This window comes from Geotrypetes seraphini, chromosome 12, assembly GCF_902459505.1.
Source record: "Geotrypetes seraphini chromosome 12, aGeoSer1.1, whole genome shotgun sequence".
In the NCBI taxonomy this organism is placed as follows: Eukaryota; Metazoa; Chordata; class Amphibia; order Gymnophiona; family Dermophiidae; genus Geotrypetes; species Geotrypetes seraphini.
Genome location: NC_047095.1, coordinates 36,272,597 through 36,292,930, shown reverse-complemented (window position 1 = coordinate 36,292,930; position 20,334 = coordinate 36,272,597). Strand labels below are relative to the sequence as shown.

The 20,334-nt window shown below is 41.5% G+C and overlaps 1 protein-coding gene across 1 annotated transcript in view; it reads right to left on the bottom strand.

Moving 5' to 3' along the window:
* ADGRL4 (adhesion G protein-coupled receptor L4) overlaps positions 1 to 20,334 on the bottom strand; it is a 187,184-nt gene that overhangs the window by 43,551 nt on the left and 123,299 nt on the right. The window contains exon 10 of the mRNA XM_033917216.1: positions 12,758 to 12,931. Within this exon, the coding sequence (XP_033773107.1) occupies positions 12,758 to 12,931 (174 nt within the window). The remainder of the gene's footprint in view (positions 1 to 12,757; positions 12,932 to 20,334) is intronic.

Here is a 20,334-nt window from a genome sequence, read left to right as displayed (position 1 = left end):
GGAGCATTGTATGCAGAGTCCAGCTTCTTGCTGGTTCAATTTAACCTTTGTCTATGTATTTCTATTTTATCCCCCCTTTTACAAAACTGTGGAGGTTTTTTGTGCGCCAGCCGAGGTGGTAGCAACTCTGATGATCAAAATTCTTTGAGCATCGGTGCTGTTACCACCGTGGCTAAAATCCACACTACAGTTTTGTAAAAGGGGAAGGGGTTAGTTTGTGATGACATATTCCATACTAGGCGAAGGTATTTTCTGTGTTCTGTGTGTTCGAAAGACATGATTTTCTGTTAGGATTGACGGTGTAGGATTGATCTGTACTTATTCTGGCTTGTTTAGTTTTACAATGGGTGTATTGATGTTGTACTGCTCACTGCATATGTAAGATGCTGCCTTTTCCTAGGTACTCATGTGTGACGTGTGGCTTGTTACTAAAAATCATGTTTTTTGTACGGATGGGGGGGGTGCCAAAAAATGATGGGCCCCGGGTGTCACATATGCTAGGTACACCACTGGTCGAATCGCTTTCCTTTCAGTGTGGATTTAAGTTTAGGAAACAAGAAGTCAGCAGGAGCCAAGCCAGGAGAGTAAGGTGGCTGGGGAAGAACTGCCATCACATTTTTTGCGTAAAATTCATGAATTTTGATGCATTCAAAACACTTTCCACGATTCATGACATGTTCCCAATAAGCCACTTTCAACATTTCCTAAGCTTCTGTAGTAGTCTTGCCCAATTTAAAACAGAACTTCACGCTTTAGCGCTACTCATTGGGGTCATATATGATGAAAAATAGCCGATCACAAAAACTGCTGTAGCTCAGAGACGAAAACAGATTTCCACAAACGGAAAAAAGGAAGTTACTTGTGAGGTTTCAAGCTACTCAACGCCACCTAGTGTGTCCTGGAACTTTTGGAACAGACCTCGTAGACTGTGGTTCAGTCTAGTCCAAGGGTGTCCAACCTCAGTCTTCAAGGGCCTCAATCTAGGCGGGTTCTCAGGATTTCCCCAATGAATACGAGTATGGATGACATCTATTTGCATTCAATGGAGGCAGTGCATGAAAATATATCTCATGCATATTTATTGTGGAAATCCTGAAAACCTGACCTGACGGAGGCCAAGGTTGGTCACCCAATAGTCTCGTGCTGCTAAATTTGCCAGCTTACTTCAGGAGAAGTCTAGATTGGCCGTTTCAAGAACAAAGATTATACCCAATATTATACTTCAAAACTCTGCCACTCTAGAAATACTGATAACCAGTGGTGTAGAAAGGGTGAGCAGCGCACGGGGCGATGGTACCCTGCCCTCTTCCCTGCCTTCCCTGCCACGTGCATACCCCCCTCCCTTTCTCTGTACCTTTTTAATTTCCCCGGCATGAGCAGCATGCCCATGACAGTATTGGCTTGCCTTTTGATGCCACTTCCTAGGCATGGGTCCTGGAATTGACGTTAGAGAAAGCGCTGATGCCGACGCGGGCAGCATCCTCATGCCGGGGAAGTAAAAAAAGGTACGGGGGATGACAAGGGGTGCACGTCAAGGAGCGGTGCCGGGGGGGGGGGGGGGGGTGTTCAGAGAGGAGGAGGAATGCTGCACCCTTTGGAAGACCGTGCCCAGGGCGGACCTCCCCCTGAACCCGCTTGCTACGCCACTGCCGATAGCCACCACCATGATTAAGTTTAAGAAGAAATTAAAAAATGGAATTTAAAAAAAGAGTAAGGGATCTGATGTTTTTTTTACATGCAAGACCTGCAATGCTACAGAAATTTTAATGAATTTAACAGCTCTGTAGTAAACTAAAAAAAAAAAAAATTAAAGAGAAAGAAAAAATATATTATATTAATATTTGAGACTGGGGAAATTCCTTCAGTTTCCTAATGCCAGCAAATCACTTATGGCCACTCTTTAATCTTGCAAAATGTCTTTCTCTGTGTCTCTCATATAGATGGTTAATCTATATATGAGTAATGCGGTTTGCGAGTGTTTTGCAAGACGAGCAAAAACACTCACGCAAACTATAACTCACAAACTGAGCGTTGACTCGATTTGCGAGCCCCCACCCCTCCCCAGGAACCGATTTTGCTGATCCCTCCGAGTTCACCGGCGCTGCTCCCTCTCTTCACGACTGAGATCGCCTCCTCCCCCCAATGACTGGCCCTGTCCTTACCCGTGCGCCAGTGCTGAAAATGCCTGCCGCTGGTTCTCTGCTGGGCTGCTGTGGGGCCTTAAGCATTTGCGCATGCACAAGGCCTTCTGGCTCTCACCCTCTCTGAGATTCTTATGAGCAGATGCTCAAGTCCCGGCAGTAGCCCAGCAGAGAACCAGCGGCAGGTACTTTCAGCACTGGCTTTCCCATGTGCTAAGACCACTTTTGCCACATCTGGAAAATGGCCAACTTTCCCATTTTCCTAATTAATGGCCATGCACTAATCTCACCATTGGTGCGTGGCCATTAAACAAAGATACCACGTGAGCACCTACTGACACCTGTTTTATAGGCAGTAAGGCCCTGATTCTATAAAGTCTGCTAATCAATTAGGCGCATGGGATAGGCCTTAGGGACCTGGACAATTGGAATCTTAGGCCACTTCCAATGTATCCCTATGGGAGGAGCCTTAGGCGCCTGGACCAATCAGGGCCTTAGGCCCCTTTCCTGCATCCCAGGATGCACCGGGAAGGGGAAGGCGCCCACCATTCTGAAAAAATGGGTCTACCATTAGGCATCCCTCTGACCGGACTTGCAGATAAAGGTATTGGGGGATGGGATGTGTACAGATGGATTTTGGGTGGGGGTATTCGGGGGTCATGTGTCTGGGGGGTGCTGGCAGGAATAGGCATCCCTCCTGCTAGGGATGTAGGGGGTGCCAGCAGGAGGGAGTGGACATCTGTCCTGCAGGATGGGGGATCTCTGTCTGCAGCAGTTGGCTCAGCTGATTATGGCAGAGGAATTCTCCCCCCCATCAGCTGAGCATTAGGGACTCCCCAAAGCTGCAATTCAGTAACCGGCACCCTAGAATGCTTGACAGGCAATGCAATTTGGAAGTTGGTTACAGAATTGCGGCTTTGGGGAGTCCCTGCTGCTCAGCTGATAGGGAGGGGGGAATTCCCCTGCCATTATCGGCTGCTGCGGTCCAGCGGCAAAGATAAGTGGCTGAAATGTAAGCCAGGGTTTTCCAGGCCTACATTTCATCCGCTTATCTTGACTGAATAGGCGCGATTCTGCAATGGCGCCCTCGAATGATTGACAGGCAATCGGCGGCCGCTTTTAAGGCGGCCACTGACTTGGGTGCCGGTTGCAGAATCTGGCCCTTAATGTATATTTCCTTTATTCTAATGCTTTATTATACCAATGCTGCACTGCAGCGCATGCTTTCCACTCTAAATGATTCTGTCTGTAAAACAGAATGTTGTCTGGAGTGTGACAATGGCATGCTGCTTAACTATGTCACTAATGCTCAAAACCAAGACTCCCGCTAGTGAAAATTAGTGACATTTTAAAGTACATTAACATGAAATAAGCATTTTATGGTTGTAATATTGTCTTTGATATCAAGCTTCCTGGGCAGTTAGTGACCTTTATAAAGAACAGAGACCTCATTTTTGCTCCGTGGGATTTGATTTACTCTAGGTTGCTAACTGGCCAACCACTGTTGCTAAAGTAGCATCGAAGGTGACGAGAAGATAAATTAGAATCCAACAATGCCTGCATTTTCATTACACTGTATGATGATGTTATTAGTAAAGAATATAAGAGATGACACTAGGGAAAAGCCCAGCTGATCCATCTAGTCTGTCACTTTCTTCAGCCTAGGCTACTACAGACATATCCCAGCAGTGGGACATGAGAGGCTTTATTTGCCATCCTGTTTTACAGGTCTCTATTAAATTTCCATTCTTGATCCAACACCTCTTCTCCTCACCGAGTTTTGTAAAAATCACTGATGTTATCTGAACATATAGCATCATGGACTCTCATGGCCTTGGGGGAGAGGGGGGGTAGTATCCAGCCATCACTAATTTGCTAACAATAACCAGCCCAACTAGACCATAGTCTACAGTATTAGGTCATGCTTCCTTAAAATATCTTTTTTTTTTTCCTATTGCTTAGCTGGATGGTACCCACCACTAACTTGATGACATTGACCCAGTGGATTTTCAAGCTAGCCACAATAAATATTCATGAGAGAAATTTGCATGCACTGCCTCCATTGTATGCATATCTATCTCAAGCACGTTCATTGTGGGGTCCTGAAAACCTGACTGGCAAGGGGTTACTCCAGCACCAAGTTGAGAAACACTGGTCTATAGGACCATGCTTCCTTTATCTTATTATTATGTTTTAAGAAATTTTGCCTTGATCTGCCTTGAGCTAATTGGTTAAGTGGAATAAAAATGTCTTTATTAGATTAGATTAGATCTGTCTCTTGTTTTCTTTTGATCACTAGGCTGGACAATACCAAGCCATCAGATTGGAAATGCTGGGGCTATTCTCCCTGGAAAAACGGAGACTTAGAGGAGACATGATAGAAACCTTCAAAATCATGAAGGGCATAGAGAAGGTGGACAGGGACAGATTCTTCAGGCTGTGGGGAGCCACAAGTACAAGGGGGCACTCGGAGAAATTGAAAAAGGACAGGTTTAGAACAAATGCTAGGAAGTTCTTTTTCACTCAGAGGGTGGTGGACACATGGAACGCGCTCCCGGAGGCTGTGATAGGCCAGAGCACGCTACAGGGGTTCAAGGAGGGTCTGGATAGGTTCCTGAAAGAAAAGGGGATTGAGGGGTACAGATAGAAGTGGAGGTAGGTTACAGAAATAGTCAGAAACCACTTCACAGGTCGTAGACTTGATGGGCCACCGCGGGAGCGGACCACTGGGCAAGATGGACCTCTGGTCTGACCCAGTGGAGGCAACTTCTTATGTTCTTATCATCAACCGGCTGGCATCAACACATTGTAGCCCATAGCCAGTGCTTCTAGATGGCAGTTCATTTATTTGCTCTTTCTTTTCTCCTCCTTATTTCTGCTCTTGAGGGAGAAAATGAAACGTTGTTTATAACTGCAATTTTCCAACTCTGTTTCTGTCATTGACTTCCACATCTGATCCAAGCGTGCTTGAATTCGGTTACACTAGAAGCTTCTACTTTCTACCATCTCTGTTGGTAGGTTATAGCAGGCATATCCTCATGTTTCTTATGAACCTCTTTCCGTCCAGTAGTCCTTTGTTCTTAATAATTCCTGTTGCATTATTACATTGACTGTACCTTTAGTTCATCTGAATAGATCAGTTCAAGATGTCCAATTCCCAATTATTTCTCTTCTGAATGATTAATATCTAGTAGATATTTGCATCCTCACATGCATGGCTTTATACTATTTGGCAATGCAGTTTGTATCCCAAATGATTGCCAAGTTTCATTTTAACTTTTTAGTGTGTCCTCTATATGCAGTTTTTTTTAATCATTTCCAGACAAGACTATTTTTTTCCTCAAGTAAGTTTGAAATGCTACCAATAAGGATGATGAGGGGGAAGAATAGTTCAAGCATGAAGCCTCAGGATAAACCAGTGGCCATGTTACTCTCTTTAAAGTAGACTCCGTTGATCACAACTCCCTGTGTTTCATAGTTCACCAATTCCTCACCCAATCTGCATCTTTTCTGTACAAGTCTCACACTTACTGGGTTTCTATTCAGAACAGTTTCTTAAAGGGGTCGATGATGTCAAATAAAACTGTGGTTTGGGTTCCTTCTTCCCCCTCCCTCCAAACAGAATACCCACCCCTTGAAGGCACAATAGATTTGAAGTGTTCAGGCCTAGTCTCTGTCTCCCTTCCCATGCTTACCTGAAGGTGGTACTATTGCTAGGTGTTAGTGGCACCTTTTTAAAGTTGGCAATAACAGGATTGGGAGTGATTGGTGATCACTCATGTCCCATACTGCTAGGCCATCATTGATTAGGCCTGTGGGGGAGGGGCCTGTGGAAGAAAGGGGCAGAACCGTAGCGAGATATGTGCGGTCAGTGTGGCTGCACAGGGTGCAAGAGAGGCAGGGACTCCAAAATTGTATTCTGTCCATTGCCTTCCCTTCTTGGCAGTGATGTAGTGGGCAGGCTAGGAGCTCTAGAGGGCAGGTCTCACAGGGTATAGTTCCAGCTCAGAATGGTGCTGGAAAAGGGGGTCTTTTATGGAGTATCTAGGGAGGCCAATGGGGCTTGAATGTTTCATATAGTATGCTTTAGGGATTGGGCAAAGTAAAGCAAAACATGAAAGTGCCCTGATGGCTTTGGGGGTGCAGAAAGGGAATGTGATGGCTAATTGGTGTCATGATTACTGTACATAATGAGGATCAACTGGCATAGCATTCTCCACTCTAGGTGAAACCATACGAATCCAGTTTTCTTTGGCTTTTGGTTTCTCCATTCCTGTGGAACTGGTGGGTTTCTCTTTTGCGGCTGAAGCCTTAGGAATGCGCATGTCCCAAAGTTTTAATGCTATCTTATACATCCCTTCTAAAAACAGAGAAAAATGAAGGCAGCTAAAGACCATAAGGCCTTATATTCAATTTTATTTTCATAGAGTATGAAAAATATCATTTTTTAATAAGGGCCCTAAGCCAGAATGGTCTTTCCCATTTGAGTCTATGAGAAAAGTGCCTAGTGCCTTTGTCCACAATATTGAAAGCTAAAATTGCTAGATCAGGGGTTCTCCACTCATTCCTCAGGACACATCCAGCCAGTCAGGATGCCCACAATGAATATGCATGAGATCATTTGCATGCCCTGCCGCCATAGTATGTAAATCTATCTCTTGTATTTTCATTGTGGATATTTTGAAAACCCAACAGGCTTAGTGTTTCTCAAGGACTGGGTTGAGAACCTCAGTTTTAGAGAAATAGATGGTAAGCTAATTCTACCAGGTAGTATCTTTATTTTGACAAAATTGAATAAATACTTGTTTGGGTTTTTTTTTTTTTTTTAAAAGAATTAAATTATATGTGTGATTGCAATGAGATAATTCAGGACAATTTCTTACTGTATTTGCATCAATACCAAAATCCGGGGTTGGACATCCTTCTATACATGCACAAACACCGGCATACACAAGAGGAAAAAAAAAAGAGAATTCATACAACTGTGTATGATTGTCATTCTTTGTACTCTAACTCTAGCACCTTGACAGTCTCTTGCATTTAATAAAGTATCTCCTTGTTTGGCTAAAAGCCCACTTTTCAGAGCCCTAATTCTGGGTGACTTGTATATCAAATCAGTATTCTATAGGTGGCTTACAAAGGCAGTTTTCAAAGAGATAGTATAGATAAATTTGAGGGAAAGGCTTGATTTATGTCTGCTTTGCATTAAAATCACATTGTACCTAGTATTCGGGCAGGTTATGAGGAAGACAATTTGAAGGAATTGCAAGAGCATTATGGGTAAAAGCTAATATGAAACAAAACAGGGAATGTGCAAAATTATAGGAATTTGAGCCACCGAGCATTTTGGGGAGAAATGAGTTCTTTCTACAAACGCAGCTGGAGGAAGGCGCCACATCAGTGGCAATGATAGTTACTGGGCACATTCCTTAGAACGACTAAATTGGGTTAAGTGTATCAAGTACTATAATGCAGGGGTCCTGGATGGTCTCAAAGACAACTCTGAGACAGAAATGGTCAAATAGGCAACAGAGCTCAGAATGAGCTGGAATTGGTTATTTCTGATATAGCTGATCTCAATGAAAAATCACCTGGTTATACAAAGACAACAACACTGCCTCAGTCTGCAAAACAAGATGTAAGGTAGCAATGGTTTAATAGCATCATTTTAAGGTTGTTGAGATCAGAGAATCTATGGAATAAACTCCCATAAGTATTCTCATTGAAAACCACTGTAAAAGAAATGATCCTTTCAAAGGATTCTTTTATTTTATAATCAAGCAACAGATAAAGACACAATATAACAACATCCCCAGGTGAAAGTATAATTAGGCAGCACAGAAATTTCTATACAAAAGAAATGCTCCCACTGTGAAAATAAATTATTGCTTTCCATAGCAGCCATGTCTATTTCAACAGGAGAAAAAAAAAAACCCCAATACATTTATTTCTGATGAGATTCATGCAGGGAAAATCGTTATCTGTTAATATGTCTATCAAACAAGTTCCTTTAGATTGATAACACAGTTGGGCTATGCATTTCAGAATTGCTCTTTTTGGGGGAGTCATGTTTTCTTAGGGATGTGCAGCCAGAAAATTTTCATTCCCTATCTCTTCTGGAATATTATTTTATTTGTTGTTTTTCATTATGTCATGATGGTAGCGATACGATTAAGACAGATAGGGGCTGATTCTACAAACGGTGTCCCGATTGCAGGCGGCGGTAGATGTCCTACCACCATCTCACAAGCCAATCGGGATGCACATTGTTTTTTAAAATCCATCCAGCAAAGGATGCCTACAACATAGGCATCTGACTTGCGCCTATAGAGGCATCTAGGCACGCCCAAGGCCGGTAGGGGTATGGTTTCCACTGGAAGTGGCCTTGGGCATCCGTAAGCGTCTCCGTAGGCGCAAGACAGACACCTTAAACGTAGACCTGTAATGTGCCGGCCTACATTTATAGCGTCTGTTAGAAAAAAAAGACACGATTCTCTAAAGGATGCCGATGCATGATTAACACTTGATCAGCGGTTGCTTCTTAGGCGGCCGCCAAGATCGGCAACCTTTAGAAAATCAGGCCCATAGGGGCTAAGTCTACAAATGGCATCCTGATTGGAGGCAGTGGTAGATGTCCTACCACTGTCTCACCAGTCAATTGGGACACACGTTTAAAAAAAAAAAAAAATCTGTGCCGCAAAAGATACCTAAAATATAGATATCTGACTCGTGCCTATGGAGGCATCTAGGTACCCAAGCCCAGCATAGGAAAAAAATGATGCAATTCTCTAAAGGACGCCAATTCGTGATTGACATAGAATCAGTGGCCACTGTGATTGGCGTCCTTTAGAGAATCAGGCCCATAGTGTGCGCATGCGTTATTTTTTATGTCCTTAAGAAAACATGACTACCCCCTAAAGAGTGCACACTATTGACATCATATGAAAAACATGAGATTTTGTGTCTTTTTCTGTTCATTTTTGTTTGCCAGTGATATGAACCGACATGGAAAACAAAATATCCCTATTCTTAGCGCACTGGTTTCACACAACAAATAATGACAGATAGTCCATAGGAAGTCAGAAAGCAAATACTGGAGTTTCTGTCTATCTATCAATTGTAGCAGCCAGGCTATCTCATAGATATGGAGGATCCACTTTAGGAAAGATTGGAACCCATCTTGAACTTATTAAATTGATATGAAGTAGATGTGTTAATCAAGTTAATTTAATCTCTCTCCTAAACAGAGAAAATACAAGCCAACTGTATATGATTAAATACTTTCTTATTATTAAAACAATACAATACAATGTTTTGATCTGTTTTGGTTTGATTTTTTACAAAGAAGTGTGAGGTTTTCCTCTCTATATACATAAGGATTATAGGAAGGTAATTCTTATTATTAAGGCATTATAAGTGGTATTTTAGAAAGGACATACAAATTGGAACTGAGACGTCCAAGTCATGTCTCATGATCCAATTTTAGAGCAAGATCTGCCAACATTGAACCTGTTCTAAAAATATATTGCGAAATGGTCATTTATGAGCCACTTGTGTGCTGGAAGCATCCATTTTGGGACCATGGATGCCTAAAATACAATGAGGTCAAATGGACACATACAGTAAATGTATATGTGCTGGCTAATACACATGCACAATATGTCCTGAAATACCAATATTCATGTGTAAATGTCAGGACATACACATTTAATGTCAGCCATTTTAGAAACATACAAGGTCAACATTCAGACCTTTGACAGTAAGCGGCTGGTAGGCCGCTTCCAGCCTTGGCTGTACTAATCAGATATTTAATGCCAGGACATGTTTGGCTGCAGGCATTGAATATCTGGATATGTCTGCTGACCTGGAAGTTATCCAGACACTGGATGATATTCAGACTGGTGCCAGGTGAACTTGCCATGTAAAGTTTGGACAGCTGTTTTGCTATGAGTATCCTTATCTTATATGGCCACTTAGCTGGTTAGCAGACAGAAAATTGCCACTAACTAGCAATGTTGCCAATACACCCTAACAGTGCTCTGGCCCGCTCCTAACCTAGCCTATTTAAGGACATGTTCAGTGCCCCTAATCTTGCCTGCCCAGTTAAGCCATTTTGAATATCAACACCACACATGTCAAGATTGTACTAGATCCCAGTATCTCTTGCCAGTTTTGCTTTTTATTGGTGAGTCTCCAATCTCATCTGAACTGCATGACTCAGGGTGTTTATGACATTCTGCCAGATTTTCTGGTAAAATGTCTCTTGATGTATAGACCACCGAGAGCACTGCGGTCTGAAAACCATTGGTTACTTGATACAGGGAAAATGAACAGGGTTCAATATGTGTGAACTAAAAAATTGTGTTTCTCTACGGCTGGGCTGATCTTATGGAATGCTATGACCGGTACTTTGAGGTTTTGCGGTAACTTGATTCAATTTAGAAAACTGCTTAAAACCTATCTCTTTGCACAGGTGTTTTTCAGCTAGGCCCATGCTTTGTTATGATCATACTCGTATACCCTTCTTTATGATGAATATGGTAAAGTGTTTCTAACTGGCCTTTTGTCTGTTTTATATTCAGTTTGTTATAATTGTGTTCGCTTAAAGCTGTGTATGTAAATTGTGAGCTGCTTTGGTTTAAAGCGGATTATAAATGCTTTAAATAAATAAATAAATACATATGTAAAACATGAATTTGTATCGGGATTTAGTGTCTCTTGAAATGCTTGTGAACGATCTAATCTGCATTTTAAGATAAGTTCTTTTTATACAATTTTGAAACCACATTGTAATTTTGCACATAATATTGACTTTATGAAGAATATGAAGCTTAGCCTTAAAGGATTGGTATTGAAAAATATTTCCTGAGGTTTGATGTTTCTCAAGGTCATGGAGATTTATAAAACAAATTAATGAATAAGAATTTTTGTGGACATTTAATTTTGCTTTTCGATTATTCTAAACAATCGCATGTGAATGCCATGGTTCTACATACAACTGCCCTTGTTTTGTACTTATATAATCTATATTCTGCATATCCTACAATTCTATGCAGATTACAAATTATGCAGGTACTCAAGCATTTTTCCCTAACTGTCCCGGTGGGGTCCCACTCTATCTAATGTACCTGGGGCAATGGGGATTAAGTGACTTGCCCAGGGTCATAAGAAGCAGTGTAGGATTTGAACCCACAACCTCAGGGTGCTGAGGCTTTAGCTCTAACCACTGCACCACACACTATAACAATTTTCCTATTAGCTACCAACAATGTACTCAAATGGCCAGACTAATCTGTAATTTCTGGGTTGCTCTATGGCTAACTAGGTTTAAGGCGACTTACAATTTAGAGAATCAAAATAAGAATAGGAAGCTAGGGAACTAGAGAGAGGAGTTGCTAAGTAGAAATCTTAGGGGAGGTCGAGGAAAACAATATTGAGAAACACGAAACAGTCATTAGATAAGAGTGCTTTGGTATGAGGTACAATCAAATTTAGTAAGAGAAATTGTGTTTTCTGGTATACGGAGGTAAGGGAAGTCTTTGGAGATTGGAATATGTAGTGTTGAGTGGTTTGTTGAGATACCATAGTGCGTAGGCGACAACAGAGTATATACTTTCAAATAGGAGTGACTTTACATTCTTCAGAAATTTGAAGTAGCTTGGTTCTCTCTTGATTAATTTTGGGAGATTGTTTCAAATCTTAGCACAAACATAGGTGAGTAGAGAGTTAAACATGCGCTTGTATCTGACTCCTCTGGGGAGAGGAACATCAAAAGTAGTAACTTGAGGTTTCTGATTGATGATGACCAGGAGTTGATGAAAAAAAATATAAGTGGTTCAGCAGAATTCCCATATAGGATATGAAACATTATATATGATATTTTGAAGGTAATGCATGCACTGATAGATAAGATAGATAAGATGGAATCAAAATTTTTTAGTCTGAATATCAGTCTTATTGCAATGTTTTGTATCCGTTGCAGTTTGAGTATGAGAGTAGAGCTTATGCCAGCATAGAGAGAGTTGCAGTAATCTAATTGAGATAACACAAGAATTTGTGTCAAAAAGACAAAGTGGCAGTCATGGTAGAAAGGTCTGATTAATCTTAGCTGTCTCATGTTGTAGAAGGTTTGTTATTTCAGTAGCGAGGCTATGTCGAAGGAAGTTAATGGGATGAACGAGTTCCAGATTTGGTTGACTGCACAGGGATCATTTGTCTATTGGTGTGGTGCATGTGTTGGTATTATAGTACTCTGATGCACGAATTCAAGAAAGCGTGGGATAGGCACTTGGGATCTCTTAGAGAGAGGAAGAGATAATGGTTACTGCAGATGGGCAGACTGGATGGGCCATATGGCCTTTATCTGCCATCATGTTTCCATGTTTCTATGGGTGCATAAATGCAATGACACATAATTTGAACATGGGTATATACATATCAGAGGCATACAATGTGTGTGCAGAGGGCATAATTAAATATACAGTTTTTGTGATCCTCTCACTTAAATAATTGTTCAGGATATCTCATAACTTAGATTCATCTTTGCTGTGCTTACAGCACTAGAATTGAAAGCATACTTTAAATGATGTTGCCGATATAAATTCAGCCACACTTACCATAGAGCGACCAGAGGACATCAGAATTGCAAAATGAGTAAGATGATTGCACGCGCAGGAGGTATGAGTAATGTTGGAATATGTCCGCTCACAGCCTTCGGTGGACCAGTTGCCATTCATGGTCTCTGGCGAATAGTTCCAAAAAGCACATCTGGTTGAATCCTGCTCTGTTGGCTGGAAAATAACACAGCCATTTAACTAAAATGGATGGAATATGTTGTACAGTCTGTCCAAACAAATGTGATTCTGTAATGTTTAATTCATGGAAGGTATGATGAGAGGGCAAGGGGAGTTACCTTTCATTGAGCCTCAACAAGAAGTTCCCATAATTGTGTAAATAAAGGTAGATGAAGACTGCTGAATTCCATGAATTAATTACGTGTTTCAACCACACTAATTATATAGTTATCCAGAATAATTCAACACAACCCCTCCCACCCCCTCACTCTATTCTGGTAGCTACACTCTATTCTTATCACAGGAGTCACTAACATATCATAAGAACATAAGAATTGCAATACTGGGACAGACAGAAGGTCCATCAAGCCCACTATCCTGTTTTTGACAGTGGCCAAACCAGGGCCCAAGTACCTAGCTAGATCCCAAGTAGTAAAACAGATTTTATATTGCTTATCCTAAGAATAAGAAATGGATTTCTCCAAACCATCTCAATAATGGCCTATGGACTTATCTTTTAGGAAATTATCCAAGCCTTTTGTAAACTCCATTAAGCTAACGGATTTCACCACATTTTCTGGCAACAAATTCCAGAGTATAATTATACATTGTATGAATAAATATTTTCTCTAGTTTGTTTTAAATCTACTACTTAGTAGCTTCATCTCATGTCCCCTAGTCCTAGGGGGTCCAGATTTTCCAATTGGAAAATTTGGCAACTGTTCTCTAAGTTGAGTGGAAGTCTTCCAACTGCATTGCTCACAGTGCTTCAATATTGTGTTTTCAACCACTAGGGACAGGCAGAGGTTGCCTGTTCTCCCCACTATTGATAATATGATAGTGAAACAGCACCCTCCACTGGCAAGACTGCAGATGGAGGACTCCCGATCAGCTTAGATGGGAACAAGGTGTTAGTCCTCGGGCACAGATTTGGAAACTAATTTTGTTCCATAAAGAGCGCTCATCCCTGAGCACCCTTATGGAATAGTGCTGGATGCCATATATCGAATCCATCCCCCCAATGTGAAAGGATTAAATCCCCTTTATTTGAAGGGTATTATAAACCCAGTGGTATGCTGGAATAAAAATCCTTTTCTTGCCTTATTGCTTACATCATTCTCCATTATTGTAAACAATTTTGCTGAAAGCCCTAACAAATAATAACAGTGCTTGTCAGCCGCTAGCAGTAGAGGTTCAGCACATTATGAAAACCTCTATTCAGGGAGAGAACAGATTTTTATATTTGTTTTTCACTTTATGACTCATAATAGCAGTAATTTTAGTTGTACTTCAGATTGACTTGACAAGCTCTATCCATATTCTGATAAATATACTTTCTAGAAAGTACTATTACTTATGCATTTATGTGCATGTTCATCTGTAGTGAATCTATCTGTAAGGAAACAGTACTTTAGAAAAATCATATAATGAAAAATGCTTTGACCAGACATATAAACCTGGAAGAGCAGGCTAAAGGTTCAAGCAGTGGGCTGAAAACTAAGGAAGCCAGGTTCAAATCCCACAGCTGTTCCATGTGACCTTAAGAAAGCCACTTGACCTTCCACTGCCTTGGGTACAAATTTTACCCAAGGCAGTGGAAGGTTAGTGCATGTTATCTGCCATAGGAGCCATTTTATTCCTAGGGGCCCTGCTGCAGATAATTATGTACTAATGTTTAGTAAAAGACTCCCTTAGATTGTAAGTCCTCTGAGGGTAAAATAATACATACCTTAAACTGAAAGTGAAAAATGCATAGCATAAATCCCACATCCCTTCTATTCCCCTAAAGCCCCTGTCTGAGGAAGAAAGAAATATCTTCTCTGAAGCACCTGACGGCATCAAGTGCTCTACCATCTCATTCTGCTATGCTGTGGAAAAAAATCTCTCTACTTCCTCATAAATATTTATGAGTCAGTGCATAACCAACTAGAATTTCTTTTTATCTAATATAGATTTCATTCATTTTCATTTGTTCAGTGATTGATTGAACCTCATGTATACCTGATGATACTGGCTCACACTAAAGTGCCTCTGAAAAGATGGAAAAGTGTTCAAAAGGCTTATTTGTTGATATAAAAAAATGCTTTGAAAATAAATTCAGTATACTTTACAATGCTAAGGAGGTCCTGGTTGTCATAGATAACACTGGTGCCATACCCAGCCTCCAACTTCCTCCCCCCCTCCCCTGGTAGAAGTATGCTGAGATGGAGAATAGAATGTGACCCACACAAAGATGTACACTTTTCCCTCGGTATTCACAGGGGTTAGGTGCAGAGCCGGACCGCAAAGTGTGAAAAATCACGAATAACTTCTTGGCTGGCTCTGACCCACCCCCGCCTCCCTCCTGCGTCCACGGAACCTTACCTGGTAGTCTAGCGGTAAAGTGGGGCAGGAGCGATCTTCCTATGCTCCTGTTCCTTGCAGAGCCATCATCAGAATGGCTGCCGTGATTTCCCGTTGTAGTCTCGAGACTACAACAGGAACTCATGGCAGCCATTCCGATGATGGCTCTGCACGGGGCAGGAGCATAGGAAGATCGCTCCTGCCTGCTTCACCGCTAGACCACCAGGTAAGGTTCCGGGGTGGCTTGGACGGCTTAAAAATAGTCAACAAATGAAAATAGTTTTTTGTTAAAAAATCACAAATAACTGAATCCGCGGATTCGGAGGGAGGTTTGCTGTGTTCAGGATAGTTAGGGATTAAAGGTAGGGAGTGACTCTTAATAGGGATATGCATTTGTTTCATTGAAAGTGTCAGACATTTCCTATGTAATTTCATGAGTTTCTTTTTTGACTGAAAGGATAGGAACAAAAATCTGGGTTTCTCCTATGTCGTAAAGAGTTCACAGTATTCACAAATAGAATGCCATCTTCTGAAAGAGTGTGCACTATTAGTGAATAGAAATATAGAAACATGATAGCAGATAAAGGCCAAATGGCTCATCTAGTCTGCCCATCCACAACATCCGCTATCTCCTCCTGTCCCTATGAGATCCCACATGCCTATCCCATGCTATCTTAAATTCAGATACAGTCTTCATCTCCACCACCTCCATCAGGAGACTATTCTACACATCTACCACCCTTTCTGTAAAGAAGTATTTTCGTACGTTACTCCTTAACTTCATCCTATGCCCTCTCCTTCCAGAGTTTTATTTCATTTGAGAAAGACTCACTTCCTGTACATTATCACCACAGAGATATTTAAATGTCTCTGACAAATCCCATCTCTCCCGTCTTTCCTTCACAGTATACACATTAAGGTCTCTAAGTCTGTCCCGATATAATTTATGACAAAGACCACTAACCAATTTTGTAGCAGCTGTCTGGGCTTCATCCTATTTATATCTTTTTGAAGGTGCGGTTTCCAATATACATTGGCATTATCACCTCCCTTTTCCTACTGGCCATTCCTTTCCTTATGTTCCCAACCATCTTTCTGGCTTTAATTGTCGCCTTTTCTACCTGCTTTGCCACCATGAGATCATCACACAATCACCCCCCAAGTTCCTCACATAAGTACTTTGCCTTCTATACTATACTGCTCTCCTGGATTTTTGCAACCCAAGTGCATTAAATCATAGTTTCCAATTACTAGACCATTCTTCAAGATTCACCAGACTCCGCCTCATGTTATCCATACTCTCCAGGGTGTCTACCCTATTACAGATCTTGGCATCATCTGCAAAAAGACAAACTTTGCCAGACAGTCCTTCCGCAATATCACACACAAAGATGTGAAATAGAACGGGCCCAAGGACAGAGCCCTGCAGAACTCCACTAACAACATCCTTATCCTCTGAGCAAATTCCATTTATCACTACCCTTTGTCTCCTTCCACTTAACCAGCTTTTAATCCAGTTGGTCACTTTAGGGCCATACCACATGCATTCAGTGGTATGGGCCCTAAAGTAACAAACTGGATTAATCTATTTGAGGATAGTGCACACTTTTTCCAAAAGATGATATTACTCCTGAAATCACAACAAAAATAATACCATGAAAATTTAGCTACCAGCACTGAATATCTAGGTCTTGAGAAGCTGGTACTCAGATGATATTCAAGAAGTTGAGACTACCTTTAATGGTCGAATCATAATTAATGCATGCAAGAAAGAATTCAGGGCAGTTTGGATTTCCTGGCTGGTAGCCATGCGCACCCCATAATTTCAATGACAGCCTTATCTTCCCTCTCATACTCTCCCTCCCCTCTTCTGAATTTCATCATCTTCAACAATCTTCTCTGATAGCTTGATTCTCCTAGGTTACCAGTGGGAATGAGATTACAAGAAGCACCAAATTGCAGAGTGAGCTTGTTGAAGATCGTGGGGACTTTTACTCAAGGATCAGGGCTTCAAAATGTGTCATTCTTCTTATAGTTACTCTTGTTTTATTTGTTATCTTGCTAGTGGAAACCTGGCTAACATCAATTTATTGCCTGGTTTCTGGACAGTCGCTATCCTGTGAGCTTCAGTTTCACTGTGTTGACAAAATTTCCCTTTATTAATATAATTGTAACCAATCTTTGTAAACCGATAAAAACATTTTCCAATAAGTTGTATCTTAACCCAACTGTTTATTAATGTATAATAACTATAGACCAGAAAAATTAAAGAGCTTAATTCCAAATCCTGCCAAATTTAAAACACTGCTTACTGGATAAATTAATTTTATTTTCAAAGAATTCTAATCAACAAAAGAATTTTTTTTCACTAAATACCATTCACCTTATGAATAAATGGCTATCCATAAGGCAGTCTGTTTCCAGTAACTTGTTTTCGAAAATTTCTCCAATGCTTTTATTTTTTTTTTTTCTTCTCTGCTCTTGATTGGGGATGGTCCTGGAAATGGATCCCCCAACTCCATTCTTACTCCCTCTGTTCAAATGGGACCCAGGTAAGAGATGCTTCCAACCCCATGCACATGGTCTATCTCTTCCTTTGGACTGATGAAAGGATCCCTAATCCTTACTCATTAAGAACATAAGAGTTGTCGTACTGGGACAGCCTGAAGGTCCATCAAGCCCAGTATCCTGTTTCCAACAGTGGCCAGCTCGAGTCTCAAGTACCTGGCAAGATCCCAAGTAATAAAAGAGACTCCAAGTAATAAAACATTCTTTCTGTGCTCATGGGATCAAGGAAAGAGATCCTTTGGCCTTGTATTCAATATTCTTTTTCCTGTTGACCAGGTCCCACTAACATGCTGAGCACAAGTCTGAACTGCTTGTCAGCTAGCTTTACAGCAACTGAAACACTAACCCTTTTTATTTTTCTGCTCTTTCTGTTTCTTATCATTTATCATGTCTTATCTACACCTTTAATTTTTTTTCTAAAGACATCAAATATGTAGGGCAATGAAAACTGACCCAAGTGTTTCCATAAAAACTATAGGGTAAGGCTGCCATTAGTTTACAGATAAGTGATCAAATCTGCTGGCATTACTACTGGTGCTAGTCAATTTTCTAAGAGTGACTGCAAATGATTTTGGAATACTCTGTATGAAAAAAACATTATACAAAATTGCTTTGCATTGTAGGAAATCAATTTGTAAGAAAAAGTAAAAAAGAAGTCATGGATTTTAGCTCCACACTTCAGACAAATCTTGACTTGCTAGTCAGTGGCATAGTGAGGATGAGAGGTGCCCGGGGCGGTGGTGCCCCTCTCCCGCCCTCGTATCCTCCCCCCGGCGCCCCTCCCCGCCCTCGTATCTACCCCCCTGCTCCTGCACACCCCCCTTCCCTTCTCCCGAACCTCTAGTTGAAGTTGTTGCTCGCAATGTTTCTCTATAGTTGAAGTTGTTGCTCGCGGTGGTCAACAATGTTTCTCTATAGCCGGACCATTGATGTGGAATGCTTTGTCCGGAACGTTATGTTTTTGTGGAAATGTTCTGCAATTTAGGAAGTTGCTTAAAACCCGTTTGTTCAAGCTTTCTTTGACTCCCCTCTTTTACTAAGGTGCGCTATGCTTTTTCGTGCACGCTAAATATTAGCGTGCGCTAAACACACGCTAAACACTAATGCGTGCATGTTATCCTATGGATGTGTTAGCATTTAGCGCGCATTGATTTAGCATGCAATAAACATGCGCTAAAATGCTTAGCGCACTTTAATAAAAGAGGGCCTGAGTGAATATCTAACTTTTTTTTTTTTAGTTATTATTGGAAAGAATGATGTTACTTGACAATTGCTTAGACCAGGGGTGTCCAATGTCGGTCCTCGAGGGCCGCAATCCAGTCGGGTTTTCAGGATTTCCCCAATGAATATGCATGAGATCTATTAGCATACAATGAAAGCAGTGCATGCAAATAGACCTCATGTATATTCATTGGGGAAATCCTGAAAATCCGACTGGACTGCGGCCCTCGAGGACCGACATTGGACACCCCTGGCTTAGACGTAGTCCTGCTGAAGATGTGATGATATAATATCATGACACTGTACCTTCCTCTGCCTGATGTATGTCTCCTTTTAAAATGTGCATCTTATTATGTATGGAGATTTGTGAGTCGCTTAGGAGAAAAGCGGATTAAAAATGTTTAAAATAAATAAATAAATAAATGTGCATCTCATGACCCCGTCGGTCTCCCTCTGACATCACTTCCTAGATGCAGCACCTGGAAGTGATGTCAGCTGGAGAACCAATGGGGCACGTTGTTGACCGCTGTGAACAACAGCTTCAACTAGAGGTTTGGGGGGAAGGGGATTGCGCACTTGGAGAGGAGGAATAGGAAGAGGCGAGAGGGAGGGCAGAGAAGAGAAGCTACGCCAGCGCCCCCCCCTCAATATGGTGCCTGGGGTGGACTGCTCCCTCACTCCCTCCCCTCCCCCTTACTACACCACTGTTGCTATTGACAATATGCCTTTTCATGGTCATTGGCTACCTGGCAGAGTGGCTTAGTGGTTATAGTAGTTTCCTTAGTATCCTGAGGTTATGAGTTCAATTCCCACGACAGCAACTTGTGTCTGTGACTTCATTGCTCCAAGTACAAAATAAGTGATAAGTGCCAAGTGCCATCAACTCGTATTTGAGTCCTAGCAACTTGATGAACATCATCAAGTTTACGTGGCAGAATACAGAAATAGATTGTCAGGTCTTTCTTCTCTGCAGTATAAATTCGATGTTGCTGCTCAGAGGGCAGTGTTGGAGGAGGAGGATAATTATCTGTCTAAAATATGTAAACTGCTTTGAATGTGTAGACCACACAGAAAAAGCAATACACTTCCCCCTCCCCATTCGCGGTTTCTGCACTCGCAATTTCACATAATCGTGATTTTTTTCTCAGGAGGGGGAAAATTTAAAAAACCCATATTTTTTACCTCCCTGCTACCTTCCCGGCCTTACCTGGTGGTCTAGCGGGCTTTCGGGGCAGGAGCGATCTTCCTACGCTCCTGCCCCGTGCAGA